This window comes from Gopherus evgoodei, chromosome 4 (assembly GCF_007399415.2).
Source record: "Gopherus evgoodei ecotype Sinaloan lineage chromosome 4, rGopEvg1_v1.p, whole genome shotgun sequence".
Taxonomy (NCBI): Eukaryota; Metazoa; Chordata; order Testudines; family Testudinidae; genus Gopherus; species Gopherus evgoodei.
In genome coordinates, this window is record NC_044325.1 from 32969609 (window position 1) to 32992502 (window position 22894).

The following is a 22894-nucleotide window of genomic DNA, read 5'->3' on the forward strand; positions in this document are numbered from 1 at the left end:
GGGACTCTTCTTTTCATTTGATTGTTTCTTTTCAGTTCCTACCTGTACTTTATCAACTTCTATCCTCTCCTCTTTTCTAGGATATAGAAAATCCTCATTAATAGATCCTCCCCTAAGGGATGTCTCAAACTGTGTGCTCCTCCACACCTGTAGGCTTTCCCCCAGCCCTTTGTTTAAAAATTCTTCTATGATCTTTTTAATTTTACATGCCAGCAATCTGGCTCTATTTTGGTTTAGGTGGAGCCCATCCTTCCCGTACAGGCTCCTGCTTTCCCAAAAGATTCCTCTGGTTCCTAACCTAAACCCCCCCTCCCTACAGTTAGACTCTGAAATTCTGCCTGTCTAACTGGTCCTGTGCATTGAACTGGAAGCATTTCAGAGAATACTATCATGGAGGTCCTGGTCTTTAATTTCTTACCAAGATTTATATTTAGCCCGCAGGACCCCTCTCTTTAAATATCTTTCCCTATATCATTGGTATCTATATGTACCATGTCTATCAGCTCCTCCCCAACACTGCACATAAGTTTGTCTAAATTACTCAAGAGATCCACAACCTTTGCGCCCAGCAAGCAATTTACCATCTGGTTCTCCCAGTCATCACTAACCCAACTATCTGTATCTCTGCTGATCAAATCCCCCATTACTATTACTGGTCTCTTCCTAATAACTGGGGTTCCTTCCCCTGGAGAGGTATCCTCAGCATGAGGGGATACCATGGCATCATTTGGTAGGAGGGTGCTAACTACGTGATCATTTCTCTCCACTCTAGCTTGATGTTCTCCTTCCCAAAGACTTTCATCCTCCTCAACAGCACAGAGGCTGTCAGACTACAGATGGGACCATTCCACTGTGTCCCAGAAAGTCTTGTCTATGTACCTCTCTGTTTCCCTTAGCTCCTCCACTTCAGTCACTCTGGTCTCAAGAGCCCATACTTCGTTCCTGAGGTCCATGAGCTGCTTGCACTGAGTGCACTCATACGCCACCTGTCCACAAGGCAGGTAATCATGCATGCTGTGTTCAGTGCAATAAGCTAGATAGCCCAGCTCTGCTGCTGGGCTTCTACTTGCATTATTTTTACTCCTGAAGCTTTTATTGGAGGAGGGTTTGTTTTGGTTTTTTTTTCAAGAGGGTTGAATATTGGCCCAAGTTTAAAGAACATCAGGTATAGTTGGCTCTCATGCTCCTTCTCTATACTCTTTCACAAAAATCCTGTTTGCTGCTTTTGTTCACTAGCTCCTTTGGTCACTTAGGAGCTAGCATTTTAACCCCCTGTTTTTCCTGAGTAGCCCCACTCCCTGGTTAACAGATCCTAAAGGGATTACAGATCAAAGCCTCATTAAGTAATTCTCAGCTTTGCCTAACAAGCCACTAGGCTCAGCCACGCCCTCCCCCCAAACAGACCACACTGTAGGCTTCCGGCAAGCAGCAAGAACTCAAACAACAAACTAAGAGACAACAAACTCACCCCAAGGATCAAGTAGTTGCTTCTCCTTCACCTGGAGAACTCCCTTGCAAAACTCCTGTTTGTTAGCTCCTCTGCTGGTCTCCTTGCCTTCTTGTCTCTGAGCCTTTAGTCACATTTTTGAGCTTTTCTCTGCTATCATGAGGGCTAGAAACTTACTTATAAAATTGAGATTCTCATGTAATCATATGAATCTGGGAGCTGAGGCATCACAAAAAAACAAATATGAGAGTAGGTAATGCAGGGACACTGAGACTCAAGAAGGGTGATTTTTAAAAAAACCCAACAGAGTCTGGTATAAAGAAACTTAAGTTAAAGTTAAGAAAGTGAAGGTTACAGACTCCACATGGAGCCTGCTTGAGCATACCATTCTGTAATTGCCAAAAACTGAAAGAAACCACAATAAAAGAAACCAGGGTCCACATTTATTCCTATGTCCGCAAAGGGGTGCAAATTGCAAATAACCACTGCTCTCCCTCAGATTTTCCATTGGCGGAAAGCAACTTCAGATTCCAGCCATGACTCTGTACAGAAGCCCTGTTGACAGAGGGTGCTTGGGACAGGTAATGAAGTAGCACATCTTTGGTTAGATTGACCCCAGTGCCTCCCAGACCATCCCTGTATACTTATGGCATTGTGTGGGCTTCAAAACTTCTATCAAAGTGGAGGTTATAGAACATGGGTAGCCTGGGTGTAATTAAGGAAGCCCTGCCCTGCCCTGGGGATTGGCTATTTAAACAGGAAGCAGTAGGTGGTGATTTGTGTTTCAGGAGACTAGTCTGACCAGATTCTAATACTTCGTGTGAGAGCTCTGAACCAGGGTGAGGATGTTATGTATTGTTTCATGTAATTGTGCCTGTCCTGAAACCTTATTAAAAGGGGATATACTATTTTGTTAGTTTGTGTTGGCTTTTCCTTGCCCAGATCTTATTCATGCCTAATCAGGGAAAGTAAGGTGGAACTCACCTCCAGTGCCAGGCCTGGCTACACGAGTGCCTTCAGGGATGACCTCTGCATTTACAGGTAGTGTGCATTTCTGTGCACCTGCTCCAGGACTTCCCCTGGGCACAGATCCACAACATGTGGTTCTCAAAACACCAATAACATTTTATATTCACTAGTCAAGAGAACTATGGTACAACTGTGTCTCTGGTACAGTTTCAGCCATAGTATAGATGTTTTTTTAACATTCTTTTCTTCATAGTGTAGACAGAGATATCGTCACAGCCAGCTTTAATCCACAATTGGATCCCTGCTGAAACCTAGAGGTAGGCCCCAACTAAATGTCCACAACTGGACTTTAGAAGAGTTCACATATGGATATAAATTTAGTGATTAGCTAAAAAGGGCCAAACAAAAATGTATGACAGGGATGTCGAAATAGTGGATACCTCTTCCTGAGTAACTGTTAATTGGGGAGATAACCTGTTAGTCTGTGATTGTGGCACATTAGACCCAGCAAAATGCATTTTATTAATAAATACAAACATCCATTTAATAAAAAAAGTAAAATGCAATGAGCTCCCATGTGTAGCTAGAATGTGTCTTGCAATAGAATCTCCCAGTACAGTGATGGGCCTATAAGGTCCCCACAGCGCTAGTGTTTTTGCATTTTTTTTTTCAATTTTGATGCAGCCTTAGAAAAAATATCTGTCAGACATATGCTCTGATGTTGACAGCAGCAGAGAATCAACAGCGTCTGTTTGTTACTGCACTTGTTGGATTGCATCTCTGTCTGGTGAATCCAATAGCCGTTCTACCAGAAGCTTTTTAACTTTTTGTACCATTCAGGGAGCCTGCTGAAAAGATGCCTTTGCAGCAGGATCAGTCCAGCTTTGCTGGACAAAATGTAAGCAAACAGATGAGGAGAATGTGGGACTCCAGATCAGGGGAAAAAGAGAGGTTAGAAACTTCCTGGAACTCTCACTTCCTGTTCAACCAAAGACATCTGATCACCAGTTGTCAAGGTAGAATAAAGCCTGGGTTCATGCTGGACTCCTCCCCACTGCTCCTGGACATGCATGTTGGGGCAAGGAATGATTTTCACTATCTTTGAATGGCCAGAAGACTCTGGATCTTGCCAGTGTGATGTATTTGTCACCTCTGGGTTAGACTTCATATTTGATATCCCTAAGGAAGCCAACAGCTACTGAACATATCATAAGCTGCAGCTCTTATACCATACAGCAGCCTGCTTTGAGACCAACAAAGGTGGGCAGGAGCTCATCACACCAGCACTCTCTCACCATTGTTGATCACTTCAGAATGAATTTAAGTCTTAAGGCTCAATGTGTTGTTACTCCTGAATCTGGACCCAAACAAAGGTAGTGAAACAAAGGTGACTTTACATCACTTTGGTAGTTCCTCTAATATAGGGCCAGACTGGGGGAGGGTAAAGTATTTCCCAGCAATATACTATTACAGTGTCATTATACACACTGAGCTTTGGGTTAATGGATGCCTCCTGCCTTGTGATGCCAGAAATGAAACACTGCAATATAAGTTAAATATTATTTGTATGGTTATTTGGCCCTCTTGCATAGCCACTGTTATGTGGAGTGCTGCATGGGTGCCACCATTTGGCTCAAAGATAGGGTGCTGTGGGTAGGGCTACTGCTCTCACACCCCAGGTTGAAATGCACTGTGAAGGGTGGAGGTGGTGCCCTAGTACTCAGGAGGGCTGCACTATAAAGAGTGGTGGTGGTGTGCAATGATATGTGGTGGTGCTGGGCAATGGGCTTCTGCCTTTTCAGCCTGAGGTGCTGTGGGGTACTGTTCTTTTACACCCTTAGGTGCTGTGTGGTGATCGGTGGGGTGCTGCACTGTAGGGCTGGGCCCTGGCATCCCAGGGTGCTGTGATTAGTGGGGGTGCTGTGTGGGTGAGGTGCTCCACGGGGGTTGATATGTGGTCGTGGGTGGGGTGCCACAGTGATCGGGGAGTGGTGCATGGTCAGGGGTGCTACCCTTGCCCCTCAGGCTATGGCCTGCTGATGAGTGGGCTGCTGTGTGGTTCAAGGTAGGGTGCTACCTGGGGGGTGCACACAGCTGGTGACACAGGCAGGCGCTGCTCTCCCCCATAACAACCCCTTCCGCTCCCTGAGCCCATGGCTGCTGCTGGCCCTTTAAATGCTGGCGGGCGGCCCGTGCCGCCGCTGGCTGGGAGACCCCGCGCCTCCAGTGAGAGGTGAAACCAAGATGGCGGTCGCACAGTGACTGAGGCGGAGACAGAGGCAGTGGGAGACGGACGGGCCTCGCCGCGCCTTAGCCAGCCAGCCCGGCCGGGGAGGGGCTTTGCCTGCCGGGCGCCCGGAGCGGAGCCGGCCGGACTAGCGGAGCGGGCCGAGGAGCCGGGGCTGAGCCGCAGCAGTAGCGGGAGGAGGAGGAAGAAGAATATGGCGGCGGAGCCGGGCTGGGAGTGAATCTGCCGCGAGCCCATGGGGAAGACGGGGCGCTGAGCCCGGCCGCCTTCGCACCCCGCCCAGGACAGGCAGCGCCCGCTGGCCGCCCGCGAGCCGCGCCTCCTCTACCCCCCGCACTGACGAACTGCGAGCGAGGGGGCGTCGGGCCTGGGCAGCGCCCGCACAATAGAGCCGAGCGCTGGGCAGGGGGTGAACTGACCCCGCTCCCTCCCCCTTGCCGCCGATCTGCCAGCACCCCTTGTCCCCTCTGCTAATCTAGCTGCTCCCTTTCCCCTTCCCCGGCCAGCACACTGTCCTCCCGGCTCACCCCTCTCCTGGCACCCCTGCTCTGCAAGCCCCATCCCCTGCCACCCTTTCCCCCCACCCACTTCTAGCCTCCATAGCCATCCTTCCTCTCCTTCACTGTCCCTCCTCTAATACCTCTGCTCCCTTCCCACGCTGCCCCTTCGGCCTGTCCCTTTACCCCTGGCAGCCCAACTGGTCCCTACGCTTTCCCTCCCGACTAACACCTCCCTGGTCCTCTAGCACGCCTCCTAAATAGCTTTCCACCAACCACCCCTTCCCCAGCACTCTGCAGTGTCTCCAAATATTGGGGATGAGGAGGAGACTGCCCCAGCAGTGAAGGATAAGGAGAGATCTGAGGGTGTCTGTGTGGGACTGCTACCCTCTTTCCTGCTCCCTCCTTTGAGGGGGGCCTAGCCCCCCACCAACCTCCTGTTCCTTCAGGTGTCATAGGTCAGGGTGGTGGCTGTGGTGTGGCAGGCGGCAGGATGACAGACACCCGGCGGAGGGTGAAAGTTTACACGCTGAATGAAGACCGCCAGTGGGATGATCGGGGCACCGGACATGTGTCCTCTGGCTACGTGGAGAGGCTGAAGGGCATGTCCCTGCTTGTCAGGGCAGAGAGCGATGGTAAGTGTGTGAAAGCATGCAAAGTATTGGTAGTCATCTCTTCCTAATCCACCTAAAAAAGAAAGAGGGGAACTGGTTTTGTATATTTGTTCCATGACACTATCGGCATACTTTGTATGCAACTCTGAAATGGGGGGTGGCAGCAACTACGGTTAACTCTTGTTAGGCCAAGGGCCAGGGTTGGACAGTTAGGACAGAACTCTCCTACTCATCAGGTACACACTGTGCATATTGGACACACAGATGTAATAGTGCATGTTTGTCACAAATACTACTTGGGATCTCTTCTTCAAATAAATGATAATCCTCAGATTAAGGAAACTACTCACAGTTTGGATTACATTTGTTGAACATAAAATATTTTAAAATTCTTTCAATGTAGTGTCTACCCTATTCAGCTCTCAGTAGTTGGGTTTCAAATATCTTTTTCACTTTTTAAAAGTTTTAAAGGATGTTTAATACTAATACTAATATATATATATATAGCCACACTTTATAACATTGTTGCTTTCAAGACAGTACAAAGAACAAAACAATATTGTCAGGATATATTTTAAGCAGCTAGAGTATTCTGCACTCATGCTAAAACTGCTTTAGAATTACCCCTTAAATAATAAATTAACTTAAAACAAAGCGCATCACTTGTTTTCCTCACATTGCAAGCATGTTTCTCTACAGGTCACTACATTATGGTAGGTTTTTTGTAAGAATTATACATTATTATTTGATCAGTTAGTTAATGGTTGCTATAGTTACTGTGGATTAAACTTTGAAGTATATCTGGCTTTATTTAACACAAGTAGTATGAATGAAGTCTGTCGTATCTCATTTAACCTTATAGTTGCATATTTGGTGATGTTTTTCTGATGTTGGCTATTTCCAGGCTTTTTATCTTGCATCTGGTTAGGGTGGATTATTCTTGCAGATTGCTGTCTACAATTGACTGTAATCTCCCCTCTCCCTCATGTTATTTGGCTTTCCCTTTGCTGATACTGAATGATAGAAAACTTCATTGAGGTCATTTACTTAGTGGAGTCGTTGTTGGAGAAATTTCTGAGAACGTGCGGTATAAGGAAATCCTAAATTGATATAGTAGGAATCAAATTTAGAAAATTGATTATCATAAACATGTTTAAATGCTAATTACATTTTTTGAATCTTTTAAATTGCCAGATTATTAATAAATTATGAAAACCAAATATGTAATTTTTCAGAAAGAAAATACCAAGACTGTTCTCCCCATTCTTTATGGCATGTCTTATTTCTTATGTAAGATGAACAACTCGAGATGGCAATGGACCTCTACTATTGAATTTAAGGGTGAAAGGGAGCACACTGCAGGGGGAGGGGAGGAGAAGGGAGCCAATCACCTTTTGTAAACTGTCTTATTTTACAATGGTATAATTATAGCACTGACCACCACCAGGACAGCTTTCAAGAGCTGAACAAATGAGTAAAGTACAACTGAAACATCAAATGAAAGAGTGATATTAAGAAAACAAATGTGCCTAGAATTTTTGAGTATAAAATGCTGCAGGTTGTAATCAGATTGTCAAGCAGTCTGTTCAGGCTACACAGACTTCCACTGATTTCAGTGGGATTTACATATGCAGATTGATTTTGGTAATTTATTCGCTGTAAATGAGCTTGTTTAAATCTATAAAAGAAAGTAGAAGTATGAAGTATTGTAAGTGTTGCTTTAAGGTTTATCTAGGAGTTATTGAATTTTGAAGATTAATTATCCATATTTTGAAAAATATTCAGCAAACTAATATTTTTAAAAATTAAATAACTGAAATTAACATAATTTATTTAGCATGTACAGTTTATAAGATTATTAGATAATGCTCTTCAAAAACTTACTTTTTCTGTCACTGAGGCTAATATATCAATCTTTTTAGGCAAGCATGCCCTCTAGTAATTGTTTGTTGTCTTATTCTTGTCACTTTACCATATTAAATTAATATTCAGTTTTCTCTCTGTGTCAGAAGTGAGTGGCCAGGAAAGCTTTGAAGGCAAATTTGTATGCAATGAAATTAAAAAAAAACCTTCGTTCCTCCTCTTTTCAGTCACCCTTCAGCTTTTCTGTTAATTTTGATCCTTACATTTAACAAAACAATTCAACAAGTACTGGACACCCTACTAGTGTTCCACATATCTTCGCATCCCTATGTAGTTCTTTCATCTTCTTTCCTTGACAATTCCTCCCCTTTCCATCAAGGTGTCTTCTTCCTTCCTCCCTTTGAACTATTTCTTCCTAGAGTTTGGGGTCAGGACTCAACTTCCTCTTATTTGATACCTTATTTAATGGCTTACACACAGAAGCTGATAGACCAATTTAGGTTTCAGAATTCTCTAAGGGAGAATGCAACCAATAGTCAGTTTTTATCCGTGGCCTGTTAGGACACTGTAACCACTTCCAACAGATGGAACATAGGAATTATCATACCAGATCAGGCCAATGGTCCATGATGTGTCTAGTGTCCTGTTTTGATGGTGGCCAGAAATGTCAAGTAAGGTCTGGTCTACACTGGGTGGGATCGATCTAAGATACGCAACTTCAGCTGCAAGAATAGCATAGCTGAAGTTGATGTATCTTAGATTGATTTAGAATGACTTATTCCGCGTCCTCGCAGCGTGGGATGGACGGCCGCCGCTCCTCTGTCGACTCCGCTTCTGCCTCTCGCCCTGGTGGAGTTCTGGAGTTGACGGGGAGCGCGTTCAGGGATCGATGTATCGTGTCTAAATGATACGCAATACATCGATCCCTGATAGATCGATCACTACCTGCACTACCTTTTACTTTCACTGCATGACCCCTTTTATTTCTGTTAGACAATAAAGGAGTGCCTAATCTCCACTCTTTTTATCATTCATTTTTATAAATAACTGTATCCTATCCTCTCCTTGTCACTTCCATTACCTGAACAGACCTATTCTTCATATGACAACCTTTCTATGCTCTTAAATAATTTTCATTGCTTGTTTCTGAACCTTTTTTATTTTTGTTGTTTTTCTCTTTTGAGGTAAGATGTCCAAAACTGAAAGCAATATTCCAGATGAGAGTATACCATTCACTTAATGATACAAATATTTTTCTATCTTAGGGATTGAGAAAATGATCACGCACTTACTCGTATAAGGACTACGCTTAGTTGCCTTGTCAGAATACACATTGCCATGCCTTCCCTTCTGTCTCTCACCTCCCTGCTGCTTGGGCCTGAAGACCCTAGCTTCCAGGTCGCTGAATTCTGAATCCTAATGAATTCTATGCCAGTCCTCCAATGAATACCGGTCTCTACCTATGCGCCAAACAACAGTGGCAGCAGACAGATCTCATCTGTCCCTGTTACAGAGGCAGGAAGCTGCTCTGCCCCAAAAGCAGTGGTGGCACTGCTGCTATCTCTCAGCACAATTAAGAAGATATCACTGGTTTGATTTATACTTCCTCACCATTTGGAAGGTTTTCTTTGTGATCACAATGGCTTGAAACTATTTATTTTTTTAAGTAAAGTTTAGGAGTCTGCTAAAGTTGGTGGCACTTGCCCAGGAAAGTTCGGTACTCAGTCTAGAGGAGCTTATTTTTTTTGGTCTCCCCCTGCCCAATCCTATTCTTTATATGTCCTAATGCTGTTTTGATTGCCGCTAATCATTGAACTGATTAATCTGTAGACTGTGACTCAAGTGCATGGTAATGCCCGTTAGTGATGCTGTTCTACCTGCCCTGGTGTCTTAAAGGGTGATTTTATTAGCCGCAGAGAGATCTTATATGGCTCTGTAAGACAGGGGTTCTCAACCTTTTTTTTTTCCTGAGGCCTCCCCCTCAACATGCTATAAAAACGCAAAGGCCCAGTGTGGTTGGGGAAGCTCCGGGCTTCGGGCTGGGGCCCTTGGGCATAGGTAGAGTCTGACTTCTATTTTCTTTGGGGTGGGGGCAAGGGCCAGCTCTGCACAGTGGGGTCCAGAGAGAGTGCCACCTCCACCCCGACTCACCTCAGGAGGCCACCCAGCCTGTCTGGGTTGTGGGAGGGATGCAACCAAAAAATTTAACCTGAAGCGGGGACTCAGCTCAAAAAGTTTGAAAACCACAGAGGGGAAGCTAGGGCCTGAGTGCAGGCAGGGGTGTAGCTAAGGGTGCAAGGAGAGAGGGATAGTTAGGGGCTGTGTGCTAGAAGTGCTCCCCTTGTGGTGGCTGTTTTCCTAGGGCTCTGCTGCCCTGGAGTCAGGTCCCCCTGCCTGGGCAGCTCTTACATGCATGAGCAGTCAAAGGGTGCTGGGAGCTGAGGAGCAGCTGCAACCCCGAGCACCAGTAGCAGATGGGAATGCCACGGCTGCCGTCTCCATGGCACCACCAAGCAGAGGAGCAGCTGTCCCGCACTGCTTGGCTTGGCTTCCCACCTATAATCTGGCCAAAGTACAGAGCCTGAGGAGGACTGGCGGAAGTGCATGGGGAGCTGCCCCTGGGACAGCTCAACTCTGGGTAAGGCACTGCAGTTTAGGGGAGGCAATATCCTCCCCCACTCTGCACATGGACTCTGCTTCTGCCCACGGGGGGCGCCAGGGCTTGGGACTTCAGCCAGTCATTTTGGGTAAAACTGGCAGTGATGGGTTGAAATTAAAAGAAACATTTAAGATGGAAAATGATGAGAAAAATGCTAACACCATCTATTAGACTGTGAAATAGTCTCTCAAGAAAAGTAGTGTATATACACTGTAGTTTGTTCTGTTATTGTGCGTACCCTTTATAAGAAAGGTTTTAATAGACAAAGCTATATGAATTCTATAACAGCAGACTTTACTGCAGAATCCGACTTCTACGCACACTTTCCTCCAGCATTATGCTCCTAAATTGAAGTTCTCATTTAAAATATATATATATATATATATATATATATATATATATATATATATATATATAGCCCTCCATTGTTGTGAAGAAAACATTGCCACTTTTGCGTATGTTGATGATGAAGAATTTTCCCAAGTCTGCAGGCAGTCTGCGCTAATAATTGAGTAGTGTGAATTGCATTAACTAATTTTCATTGCTGGTCACTGGTAGCTGAAGCATCCAGCTCATTTTTAGGGTTGTGGGAGAAGTACCCCAAGTGCCACCTCCCGCCTCCCTTTCAAAACACAAAGAAGGATGCTGAGAACCACTGGCTTAACACATTTAAAGTATGTTTCTTCCCTAAACAGTAACTCTCAATATGCCATTGTGGAGTTTTGTAGTCTTTCTTGCTTGCTTCCCTATCAGAATTGTTTTGTTTGTGAATCAAACCATTCCCACCAGACCGACTTCTGCAAAGCTGCCCTGAGCTGTCAGACTCAAGCTGGGTTCTTTCCATCTCACATACAACTCCCAGTACTAGAGGTTCTGTAGACTTAGGGTACGTCTACACTATGGGATTATTCTGATTTTACATAAACCGGTTTTGTAAAACAGATTGTATAAAGTCGAGTGCACACGGCCACACTAGGCACATTAATTCGGCGGTGTGCGTCCATGGTCCGAGGCTAGCGTCGATTTCTGGAGCGTTGCACTGTGGATAGCTATCCCGTAGCTATCCTATAGTTCCTGCAGTGTCCCCCACCCCTTGGAATTCTGGGTTGAGATCCCAGTGCCTGATGGGGCAAAAATCATTGTCGCGGGTGGTTCCGGTTACAGCCTCACCCCTCCCTCCCTGAAAGCAGCAGACAACCATTTCGCTTCTTTTTTCCTGGGTGAACTGTGCAGACGCCATACCATGGCAAGCATGGACCCTGCTCAGATCAATACCGCAATCGTGGACGTTGTAAACACCTCGTGCATTCTTGTGCAATCTATGCTGAACTGGGACCTGCAAAGCCAGGCGAGGAGGAGGAGGCGGCTACAGCAGCGCGGTGACGAAAGTGATGAGGACATGAACACAGAATTCTCTCAAACCGCGGGCCCCTGCACTTTGGAGATCCTGCTGGTAATGGGGCAGGTTCTAGCTATTGAACGCCGATTTTGGGCCCAGGAAACGAACACAGACTGGTGGGAGGTTGCAGGTGTGGGACGATTCGCAGTGGCTGCGAAACTTTCGCATGCGTAAGGGCACTTTCATGGAACTTTGTGACTTGCTTTCCCCTGCCCTGAAATCCATAATACCAAGATGAGAGCAGCCCTCACAGTTGAGAAGCGAGTGGCAATAGCCCTCTGGAAGCTTGCAACCCCAGACAGTTACCGGTCAGTTGGGAATCAATTTGGAGTGGGCAAATCTACTGTGGGGGCTGCTGTGATGCAAGTAGCCAAAACAATCATTAAGCTGCTGCTACGAAAGGTTGTGACTCTGGGAAACGTGCAGGTCATAGTGGATGGCTTTGCAGCAATGGGATTCCCTAACTGTGGTGGAGCGATAGATGGAACCCATATCCCTATCTTGGCACCGGATCACCAGGGCACCCACTACATAAATCCCAAGGGGTACTTTTCAGTGGTGCTGCAAGCACTGGTGGATCACAAGGGACGTTTCACCAACATCCACGTGGGATGGCCAGCAAGGGTTCATGATGCTCGTGTCTTCAGGAACACTACTCTGTTTAAACATCTGCAGTAAGGGAATTACTTGCCAGACCAGAAACTAACGGTTGGGGATGTTGAAATGCCTGTAGTTATCCTGGGTGACCCAGCCTACCCCTTGATGCCATGGCTCAGGAAGCCATACACAGGCAGCCTGGACAGTAGTCAGGAGCTGTTCAACTACAGGCTGAGGAAGTGCAGAATAGTGGTAGAATGTTCATTTGGCTGTTTAAAGGCGCGCTGGCGCACATTACTGACTCGCTCAGACCTCAGCCAAACCAATGTCCCCTTTGTTATTGCTGCTTGCTGTGTGCTCCACAATCTGTGTGAGAGTAAGGGGGAGACCTTTATGGCAGGGTGGCAGGCTGAGGCCGCTGATTACGCACAGCCAGACACCAGGGAGATTAAAAGAGCACACCAGGAAGTGGTGCACATCAGAGAAGCTTTGAAAACGAGTTTCATCACGGGCCAGGGTATGGTGTAATTGTTGTTTGTTTCCCATTAATGACCCCCCCCCCGATTGACTCATTCCCTGTAAGCAACCCACCCTCCCCCTTTGATTACAGTTTGCTTAAGGAAATAAAGTCACTATCGTTTAAAAATCATGCATTCTTTATTAAAAAGTCATTATAAAAAGATGGAGATAACTGACAAGGTATCCCGGGTGTGGTTTGAGAGGAGGATAGGAGGGAAGGAAAAGGCTACTGAAAACATTTCAATATGATGACAGCTTTTTGGTTGGACTATCCACGGGGGTGGAGTGGGCGGGTGCACGAAGCCTTCCCCCACGCGTTCTAACATGTCTGGGTGAGGAAGATATGGAACATGGTGAGTGGTGAGGGTGGTTACACAGGGGCTGCAGAGGCACTCTGTGACCCCGCTGCTCTTCCTGAAGCTGCACCAGACGTTGGAGGATATCGGTTTGATCACGCAGCAGCCCCAGCGTTGCATCCCGCCACCGCATATCTTCCTGCCTACACCTCTGATCTTCCTGGCAGCACCTCTCATCTTGAGCGTCCCTCCTGTCCTCACGTTCACTGGCATCTTTCCTGTAATTTGATACCACATCCTTCCACTCATTCAGATGAGCTCTTTCATTGTGGGTCACTTCCATGATTTCCGAGAACATTTCGTCTCGCATCTTCTTTTTCCTCCGCCTTATCTGAGATATCCTTCGGGATAGAGTAGGAAGGCTTGAAAAATGTGCAGCTGCATGAAGGAGGGGAAAAAAGGGAGAGAAGTATTTAACCATTGTTCTGTAAAATGTATCTTTTTAGACTCTTTCACAGTGAACAACACTATTCACCTTACATAGCACATGTGATTTCACTACAAGGTCACATTTTACATCTTAATATTGAGTGCCTGCGGCTCTGGTGTTACAGATCTCACAGATGCAGGCCCGGGCATCAGAATTCAGGTTGTATGCGGCCATGGTAAGCCATTGTCTTCCGGCTTCTGCAGCCTTCATATACACAATACCCTCCTTTCCCAAAAACCAAGCAAATCCCATTCAGTGATGCTTCTTTCCTATTAACATGCAGCAGCAGAAGCCACCCCCCCCAATTCTGTGGGATGATCACTTTATCCCTCCCCCCACCACATGGCTGGTATCATGGAAGATCACTACTAATTACCCCCCTTCTCCTCCCTCCCCAACCGCGTGGCTGGTAGCAGGGAAGAGCCTTGACAGCCAAACGCGAAAAAGCTCAGCGCTATTTCCCTCCCCCGTCTTGGCTACGTACAAGGAAGGATTTCTTTTAAGCAACAGGCAAACAGCCCAGTAGGAATGGCCATCTCTGTCCCCTTACTTAAATTCCTGAATTTCAACCAGGTTACCATGATCAATATCACTCTCCGGAGGATAACACAGTGAGATAAAGAACGGCTGTTTCTTGAATGCCAGCAATCACCGAGACCATAAGCAGCTATGCTTTGTCATGCAATGATACGCGATTACTTGCTACATGCATGGCGTGGTAAAGTGTCCTACCATGGTGGACGGAACAAGGCTGCCTTGCCCAGAAACCTTCTGCAAAGGCTTTTGGAGTACCTCCAGGAGCGCTTCATGGAGATGTCCTTGGAGGATTTCTGCTCCATCCCCAGACATGTTAATAAACTTTTCCAGTGACTTTACTGGCCGCGAATGCATCCCAAGCCCTCATGGCAAATCAGTCATTAAAAACGCTTGCTTTTAAACCATGTTTTGTATTTACAAAGGTACACTCACCAGAGGTCGCTTCCATGGCTTCACTGTCTGGGCTAGTGGCTTGGGAGGGCTGTGAGGGTAATTCCGTCTGGGTGAGAAAAACCTCCTGCTGTTGGGGCTAACGGAATGCTGTGTGCTCTCTGCAAGGTCGTCCTCTTCCTCATCATCTTCCCCTTCCGCAGAATCCTCAGCCATGGTTGAGATTACAACCCCCACCTCGGAATCCACGGACAGGGGTAGGGTAGTGGTGGCGCAGCCCACTAAAGTTGCATGCAGCTCAGCGTAAAAGCAGCATGTTTTCGGCCCTGACCCGGACCTTCCGTTTGCTGCTTTGGTTTTCTGGTGTGCTTGTCTGAGCTCCTTAACTTTCACTCTGCACTGCACTGCACTGAGTCCCTGGTGTGGCCTTTTTCCATCATAGCCTTGGAAATTTTTTCAAATGTTTTTTCATTTCGTCTTCTGGAACGGAGTTCTATTAGCACTGAATCCTCTCCCCATATAGCGATCAGTTCCAGTACCTCCCGTGCGGTCCATGCTGGAGCTCTTTTTCTATTCTCAGGAGACTGCATTGCTAGCTGTGATGATGAGCTCTGCGTGGTCACCTGTGCTGATCAGAGCTCCACGCTGGCCAAACAGGAAATAAAATTCAGAAGTTCACGGGTCTTTTCCTGTCTACCTGGCCAGTGCATCCGAGTTCAGATTGCTGTCCAGAGCGCTCACAGTGGTGCACTGTGGGATACCGCCCGGAGGCCAATACAGTCGATTTGCGGCCACACTAACCCTAATCCGATATGATAATACCGATTTTAGCACTACTCCTCTCGTCGGGGAGGAGTACAGAAACTGATTTAAAGAGCCCTTTATGTCGATACAAAGGGCCTCGTAGTGTGGACGGGTGCGGTGTTAAATCGGTTTAACGCTGCTAAAATCGGTTTAAACTCATAGTGTAGATCAGGCCTTAGTCTTACTCTCCTCTCCACAAGTAACTCTGCTATCTTCACATTATTTCTTCAGTGATGCCCACATAAACTCATTAGCTTTAAATGGGTTTGTATAGATGTCACTTAGTGCATCATTTGGTCTGCAGAATTTTTTTCTTGTGGTTATGTAAAAAATGCAGCGTGACTCTGAAGTTTTAAGATGAGTTTTCAGGGCAGGCAGTTTGAAAAAGTGTTTAGAAAAATGAGCAGACTTCATATGGAGTCATTAATGAACATGGAATCCTGCTGACATTTTTAAAAATTTGCTTTACAGGCTACAACCTTTTTCAAAAAGTAGTGTGGATAAAGTCTTGGAGAATATTCTAGAGGCTTGTCTACACGTACAACAAGGCCGTGCGTCTTGTGAAGACACACTGTGCTGACAACAGAGAGCTCTCCTGTCAACATAATAAAACCACTTCTGCCTAGGTAATAGCTATGCTTCTCCCACTGACATAGCGCAGTCCACACCAGTGCTCATGTCAGAGTAACTTATGTCACTCAGGGGAGTGGTTTATTTGCACCTCTCAGCAGCATAAGTTACGCTGACAAAAGCTGTAGGATATACATAGCCTAGAGAGCACCAAGAAATGGAAGGTATATTTTACAAATTTATTAGTCGTGTTTAACGAGATTTTTTAAAAATTGTTTTGTTGGGTTTAATCAATGTTTTTAAGTATACTATTGAAAAGACCAGGACTGGAATCCAGTATTTTGAGTGGAGAATGTATGTAGTTAAAAACAAGAGCAACAGACCCAGACCAGTGGGGTACAGGAGTCTGGTAGAGGGCAGATATACTGGTCACTGGATGAGTGGTTTTCTGTTTCCTGAGTGACCAGAGCAGGGGCTGCACCAGAGTAATCAGGAATCTGCTAGAACCAATTAAGGCAGATAGGCTGATTAGATCACCTGCAGCTAATCAAGGCAGGCTAATCAGGGCACCTGGGTTTATAAAGGAGCTCACTCCAGTCAGGCGGGGGGGAGCCAGAGGAGAAAAAGTGCATGTGAGGAGCTGGGAGCAAGAGGCGCAAGGAGCTGAGAGTGAGAGGGTGTGCTGCTGGAGGACTAAGGAGTACAAGTGTTATCAGACACCAAGAGGAAGGTCCTGTGGTGAGGATAAAGAAGGTGTTTGGAGGAGGCCATGGGGAAGTAGCCCAGGGAGTTGTAGCTGTCATGCAGCTGTTACAAGAGGCACTATAGACAGCTGCAGTCCACAGGGCCCTGGGCTGGAACCCGGAGTAGAGAACGGGCCTGGGTTCCCCCCCAAACCTCCCAACTCCTGATCAGGCATAGGAGGAGTTGATCCAGACTGTGGGGAAGATCACTGAGGTGAGAGAGTCTGCCAATAAGCGTAGGACCCACCAAGGTAGAAGAGGAACTTTGTCACAACTGGTGTTAGCAGTGGGATTTGGTGTGCACAGCGTGGCAGAAGAAGGAGGGTGATTTTAACCACAATGGATGACTTACAGGCATTGATACAAGCTACGGTGGCCCAGCAGGAGGCTACCCTTGTCCAGGCAGCTGCCCAACAGGAGGCAGTGCGGCTGCAGCAGGAGACTAATTGCCTGCTGATGGACCAGGCTTCTCAAGACTGAGCTATTTTGCAGGAACTGGTAAACCAGGCAAAGACCCTTACAGAGCTGAACCGTGGCCATGATGGGACGCAGATCATATGGGCCAGCCATTGGCTGCAGAAAATGACACGGGAGGATGATGCAGAGGCATACCTTCTGGCCTTTGAGAGGACAGCCCTACGGGAGGCCTGGCCTCGAGATCAGTGGTCTGGCATCCTTGCCCCATTCCTGTGTGGGGAGGCCCAGAAAGCTTACTATGATCTGCTTGAAGAGTCTGCAGCAGACTACCCCGAGCTGAAAGCAGAGATTCTGACCAGATCTGGGGTAACGACCGCAGTGCGGGCCCAACGGTATCGCAAGTGGAGGTACCAGGAAAACAAAACCCCGCGGTCCCAATTGTATGACCTCATCTTGCACAAAAGTGGTTGTAAACGGAGTCCTGGAGTCCGGAAGAGATAGTAGAGGTTCTGGTCATCGACTGATATGTGAAGCGACTACCGCCAAACCTTCATGCCTGAGTAAACCAGAACGAATCCTCCACCTATGATGAGGTTGTTGCACTGGTAGAGAGGCGAAGGACAGCGAGGGAGCTGACCCGTCCAGTTAAGGAATAGGCACCCCGGGTTAAACTAGCAGCACCAAGCCCTAGAGCTCAGGTGACTGGGCCACCAGGAGGCCCAGGTGGAAAAAGAGAGGGGCTGAAGGCCCACCAGAGGCCACAAAGAGTCGGAGCATGGAGGGAGAAGAGGATCATAGTGTTAGATTGCCCAAACCAAGAGACCGGGGAATACCTAGGGCTCCATACAGATGTTATGCCTGCGGGGAGTGGGGATATATATCTGCACAGTGTCCCAATGCTGAGGAGCTGATGCAGTGTAACCTGGGAAACTGGACAGACCCATGCTCCCTAATCCAACTTGTGGGGGGTCTCACTAACCCCACATATGTACACCAGACCAGTGAAACTAAATGGGGTAGAGACCACGGCACTGGTTGATTCGGGGAGTGCTATGACGCTTGTCTCGGGGAAGCTCGTCAAGTGTAGTCAGCTGCTGTGGGCTAAGTGTACAGGGATAACATGCGTCCATGGGACAGTTGGCTATTACCCCACCATCCCAGTAAAACTTGAGATTCAGGGGAACACTACTGAGGTAGCAGCAGGTGTAATCCCTAAACTCCCATACCCGGTGCTTATAGGGAGGGACTTCGCAAGGTGTGGAAACTTACTCCCAGTAGGAGGATTGGAGGAAAAGGGGAATCCTGAAGTTAGTGAGGCATCCACAGTAGACTGTCAACCCCCAGTCTTCTCTGAAATCTCCCTAGATTTATTTTCCATTCCCAGACAGGGTAGAAAGTCAAAAAGGGAAAGGAGGGCAGCTAAGGCCTTGGGAACCCGAATACTGACTCAAAGCCAAAAGGTCGCTCTCGTAGGTAGGCGGACCCGAGCAGCTGAAGGAGGCCACCCAGGAGGGAGAAGCACCCCAGTCTGACCCCCACCCTAACGCTTCTGAACCAGTAGAGGCAACAGAGACTGGGCCCCTAGATCGTGGGCAGATTAGCCCTGGGAGAGGAAATTTTGGATGGCACCAGGCTGAAGACCCAAGGTACGACAACATTAGGAAGGAGGTGACTGAAATAGATGGGGTCCCCTTGGAAGGGAAAACCCAGGGACCAGGACCCTACTTCATAATGAAGAAGAATCTCTTATACCGGGTTGCACCAGTACAGGGGCGGAAGGTACAGCAGATCCTAGTACCTCAAAAACACCAGAACGCTGTATTAAGACATGCTCTTAGTCATCTTTTTGGGGGGCATTTAGGGATAGAGAAGACCCTGGTACAAGTCCTACGACGGTTCTTGTGGCCCAGAGTACATGAAGAAGTGTGGAGGTACTATGCGTCCTGCCCGGAGTGTCAGCTGCACAGTCCCCATCCCCACCTGCGGGCACCGTTAGTACCCCTTCCCATCATAGAAGTCTCCTTTGAGTGAATAGCCATGGACCTAGTGCAACCCCTGGAGAAGACGGCTCGGGGCCACCGATATATACTTGTTGTTTTTGACTATACTACTCGCTACCCAGAAGCCATCCCCCTGCGGAACACAGCCTCTAAAATGATAGCCAAAGAGCAGATGGGGATTTTTGCCCGAGTGGGGCTACCAAAGGAGATATTAACAGACCAAGGAGCCCCATTTATGTCAAAGCTAATGAAGGACCTCTGTACGCTGCTCCATATACATGCCCTGAGAACTTCAGTCTTCTATCCGCAGACTGATGGGTTGGCAGAAAGGTTTAACCGAACCCTCAAGGCTATGGTACAGAAGGCGGTAAGTCAGGACAGGAAGGATTGGGACACCCTACTACCCTATCTTATGTTTGCTATCCGGGAGGTACCTCAGGCCTCAATTAGGTTTTCCCCCTTCGAGTTATTATACGTTGTCACCCCAGTGGCATACTAGATATCGCCAAAGAGGTCTGGGAAGAGGAAACCAATGAGGGGAGAAATATAATAGAACATGTATTACAGATGCAAGACTGGATAGCCCGGGTCACCCCTGTTGTACGGGAACATTTGGAAAAGGCACAGGAGGCCCAGAGAACCCATTACAATCGCCAGGCAAAAGTCCGACAGTTCCAACCAGGGGATCGGGTGATGGTGTTGGTACCCATGGCAGAAAGCAAGCTTCTGGCCCAATGGCAGGGACCCTATGAGGTGGTTGAACCCGTGGGGGAAGTAACCTACAAGGTGCGGCAGCCAGGACGCGGAAAACAAGAACAGATTTATCACATCAACCTTCTGATGAAACCCTGGCATGCATATGAGGTGTGCATAACTATCCACAAAGACCTAACCCAGGAAAACAAGCCTTCCAAACAGGTGAGAGTGTCTCCTGATTTAACACCAGACCAGAAGAATGAGGTGTCTGAGATGATCTTCCGGAACCAAGATGTGTTCTTGACAAAACCGGGTCGAACAGCCAAGACATATCACCACATCATCACGAACCCTGGGGCCAGAATAACAATGAGGTCCTATCGGGTGCCAGCGGCCAAAAGGGAGGAAATAAAAGCAGAAGTAAAAAAAAAAAAAAAAAGCTAGAGTTGGAGATCATCGAAGAATCCCACAGTCAGTGGTCCAGCCCAGTCGTGCTGCTGCCCAAACCTGATGGCACCACAAGGTTTTTCAGCGACTTCCGGCGACAAACTAGGATACTTTCGTTTAGACGCATACCCCATACCTCGCATAGATGAGCTAGTGGACCATCTGGGTAATGCCCAGTATTTGTCTATTCTAGACTTGACAAAGGGGTACTGGCAGATTCCCATTGCGGAGGATGCAAGGGAAAAGACTGCGTTCTCTACACCAGAGGGTCTTTTTCAATATACTGTCCTCCCTTTTGGACTACATGGGGCCCCAGCTACTTTCCAGCATCTCATGGACAAGCTATTACGCCCGCAAAACAGTTATGCTGCTGCCTACTTGGATGATGTGGTCATTTATACCCCAGACTGGGAAACCCACCTAGAGAAGGTGAAGGCAGTCCTTGATACCTTCAGGCCAGCTAGTGTTACAGCAAACCCTGCCAAGTGCGCTGTAGGATTTACAGAGGCCCAGTATCTTGGCTACATTGTGGGAAAAGGTCTGGTAAAACCCCAAGTGAACAAGTTGGAGGCCATCCAAAATTGACCCCGACCACATCGCAAGAAACAAGTCCGGGCATTCCTAGGTGTAGTGGGGTATTACCGACGATTTATCCCCCACTTTGACACAAGGGCAAGCCCCCTGACAGACCTAGTGAAAGCCCGTGGACCTGATCTGGTGAGATGGTCTGACGCAGCAGAGGAAGCATTCACGGACCTACGGACTTCCCTCTTCAGTAACCTTGTACTGATAGCCCCTGATTTCACCAAGGAATTTATCCTGCAGACAGATGCATCGGAAGTAGGATTGGGGGCTGTTCTATCACAGATGGTTGGGGAGGAGGAACACCCAATTCTCTACCTCAGTAGGAAACTCCTTCCTAGGGAACAGAAATATGCAGTGGTGGGGAGAGAATGCCTCGCCGTAAAATGGGCCATGGAAACATAGCGCTACTACTTGGTCGGGCGCAGATTTGTCCTCGTGACCGACCATGCCCCTGTTCAGTGGATGCAGCGGAACAAGGAGAAGAACACAAGGGTGACCATGTGGTTCTTATCCCTCCAACCTTTCCAGTTCCGTGTGCAACACAGAGCAGGGAGCTGTCATGGCAATGCTGGTGGCTTGTCACATGTGCACTGTCTGGCTTCCCAAGGTGTCCAACCCCTTGGTGTTGAGCAGTGGGGAGGGATATGTGACAGACCCAGACCAGTAGGGTACAGGAGTCTGGTAGAGGGCAAATATACTGGTCACTGGATGAGTAGTTTTCTGTTCCCTGAGTGACCAGAGCAGGGGCTGCACTAGAGTAATCAGGAACCTGCTAGAACCAATTAAGGCAGACAGGCTGATTAGATCACCTGCAGCTAATCAAGCCAGGCTAATCTGGGCACCTGAGTTTAAAAAGGAGCTCACTCCAGTCAGGTGCAGGGGAACCAGAGGAGAAGAAGTGCATGTGAGGAGCTGGGAGCAAGAGGCACGAGGAGCTGGGAGCAAGAGGCACAAGGTGCTGAGAGTGAAAGGGTGTGCTGCTGGAGCACGAAGGAGTACAAGCGTTATCAGACACCAGGAGGAAGGTCCTGTGGTAAGGACGAAGAAGTGTTTGGAGGAGGCCATGGGGTAGTAGCCCAGGGAGTTGCAGCTGTTACAAAAGGCGCTATAGACAGCTGCAATCCACAGGGCCCTGGGCTGGAACCCAGAGTAGAGAGCGGGCCTGGGTTCCCCCCAAACCTCCCAACTCCTGATCAGACACAGGAGGAGTTGATCCAAACTGTGGGGAAGATCACTGAGGTGAGAAACTCTGCCAGTAAGAGCAGGACCCACCAAAGTAGAGGAGGAACTTTGTCGCACAAGAAATTTTATTAGCTGCAGTCTGACCTATTAAATGAAGGTTGACATTGTTAATGTTTCTATTATCACTACCATACCTAACTATTGTTTACTATTTTTACTATCCACAAATGTGCTTCAGGTTTCTGCCTCCAAAGAACTTACTGTCTGGGAACCTTATCCTGCAAAAGCTTATGTATATAAGTAGTGTTTTTTTTCAGGAGTAGTCTTACTGACTTAACTATTAGAGTAGTTATTAGCTTGAGTAACTATCTGGAATGTCAGGCCTGTTACAATATCCTCACAAGTCCATCATATTTCCTAGGTGGAGTGGAGTTGAGGGAGGTCATGGGTTAGAGAGAACTCATTTATTCATTCTTACAACAAAATGTGGTGGTTTAAATGTTTTGAGTCTCTAAAAAGTGTGAAAACGCATGCTTTTGTTCGGTGATACTGCATAAATGAGTAGGAGGAGTTGAATCGTGAGTTTGGAGCCTTGACGAATAGATTTTAGAAGGCTGTTGCAGGCATCAGGTACAGAATGTTAGAACGCAAGATTTGTGATAACAGTAGAAAAGGAGTATAAAGACTGATCTTTTTGATAGTCTGGAAGGATGAGCCTGGAAGGAGATTATGTCAGACATAGGCAAAGACTTTATTGTCTTAAGTATTTGTTTTGAATAATTTTTTCCACATTCTGTATACTGTCTTGTCAGTCATAGAAGTAATCACATGCACGAGGGCATCTCGCATATTCCCTTGACTTTTTTCAGAAATCCAGTATGTGTAGAATTTGTCCAAAAGGCGTTCATCAGACGTTGATCATTTC

At 47.2% G+C, this 22894-nt stretch overlaps 1 protein-coding gene across 2 annotated transcripts in view; it reads left to right on the top strand.

The window, feature by feature from the left end:
* Nucleotides 1–4637: 4637 nt before the first annotated feature.
* Nucleotides 4638–22894, top strand: part of PPP4R3A (protein phosphatase 4 regulatory subunit 3A) — an 86882-nt gene continuing 68625 nt past the window's right edge. The window contains exon 1 of one of the 2 annotated variants that reach the window (XM_030558914.1): nucleotides 4638–5796. In XM_030558914.1, coding sequence (XP_030414774.1) covers nucleotides 5655–5796 — 142 coding nt within the window. In that variant the 5' untranslated portion in view covers nucleotides 4638–5654. The remainder of the gene's footprint in view (nucleotides 5797–22894) is intronic. The other variant, XM_030558912.1, reaches the window with a different exon arrangement.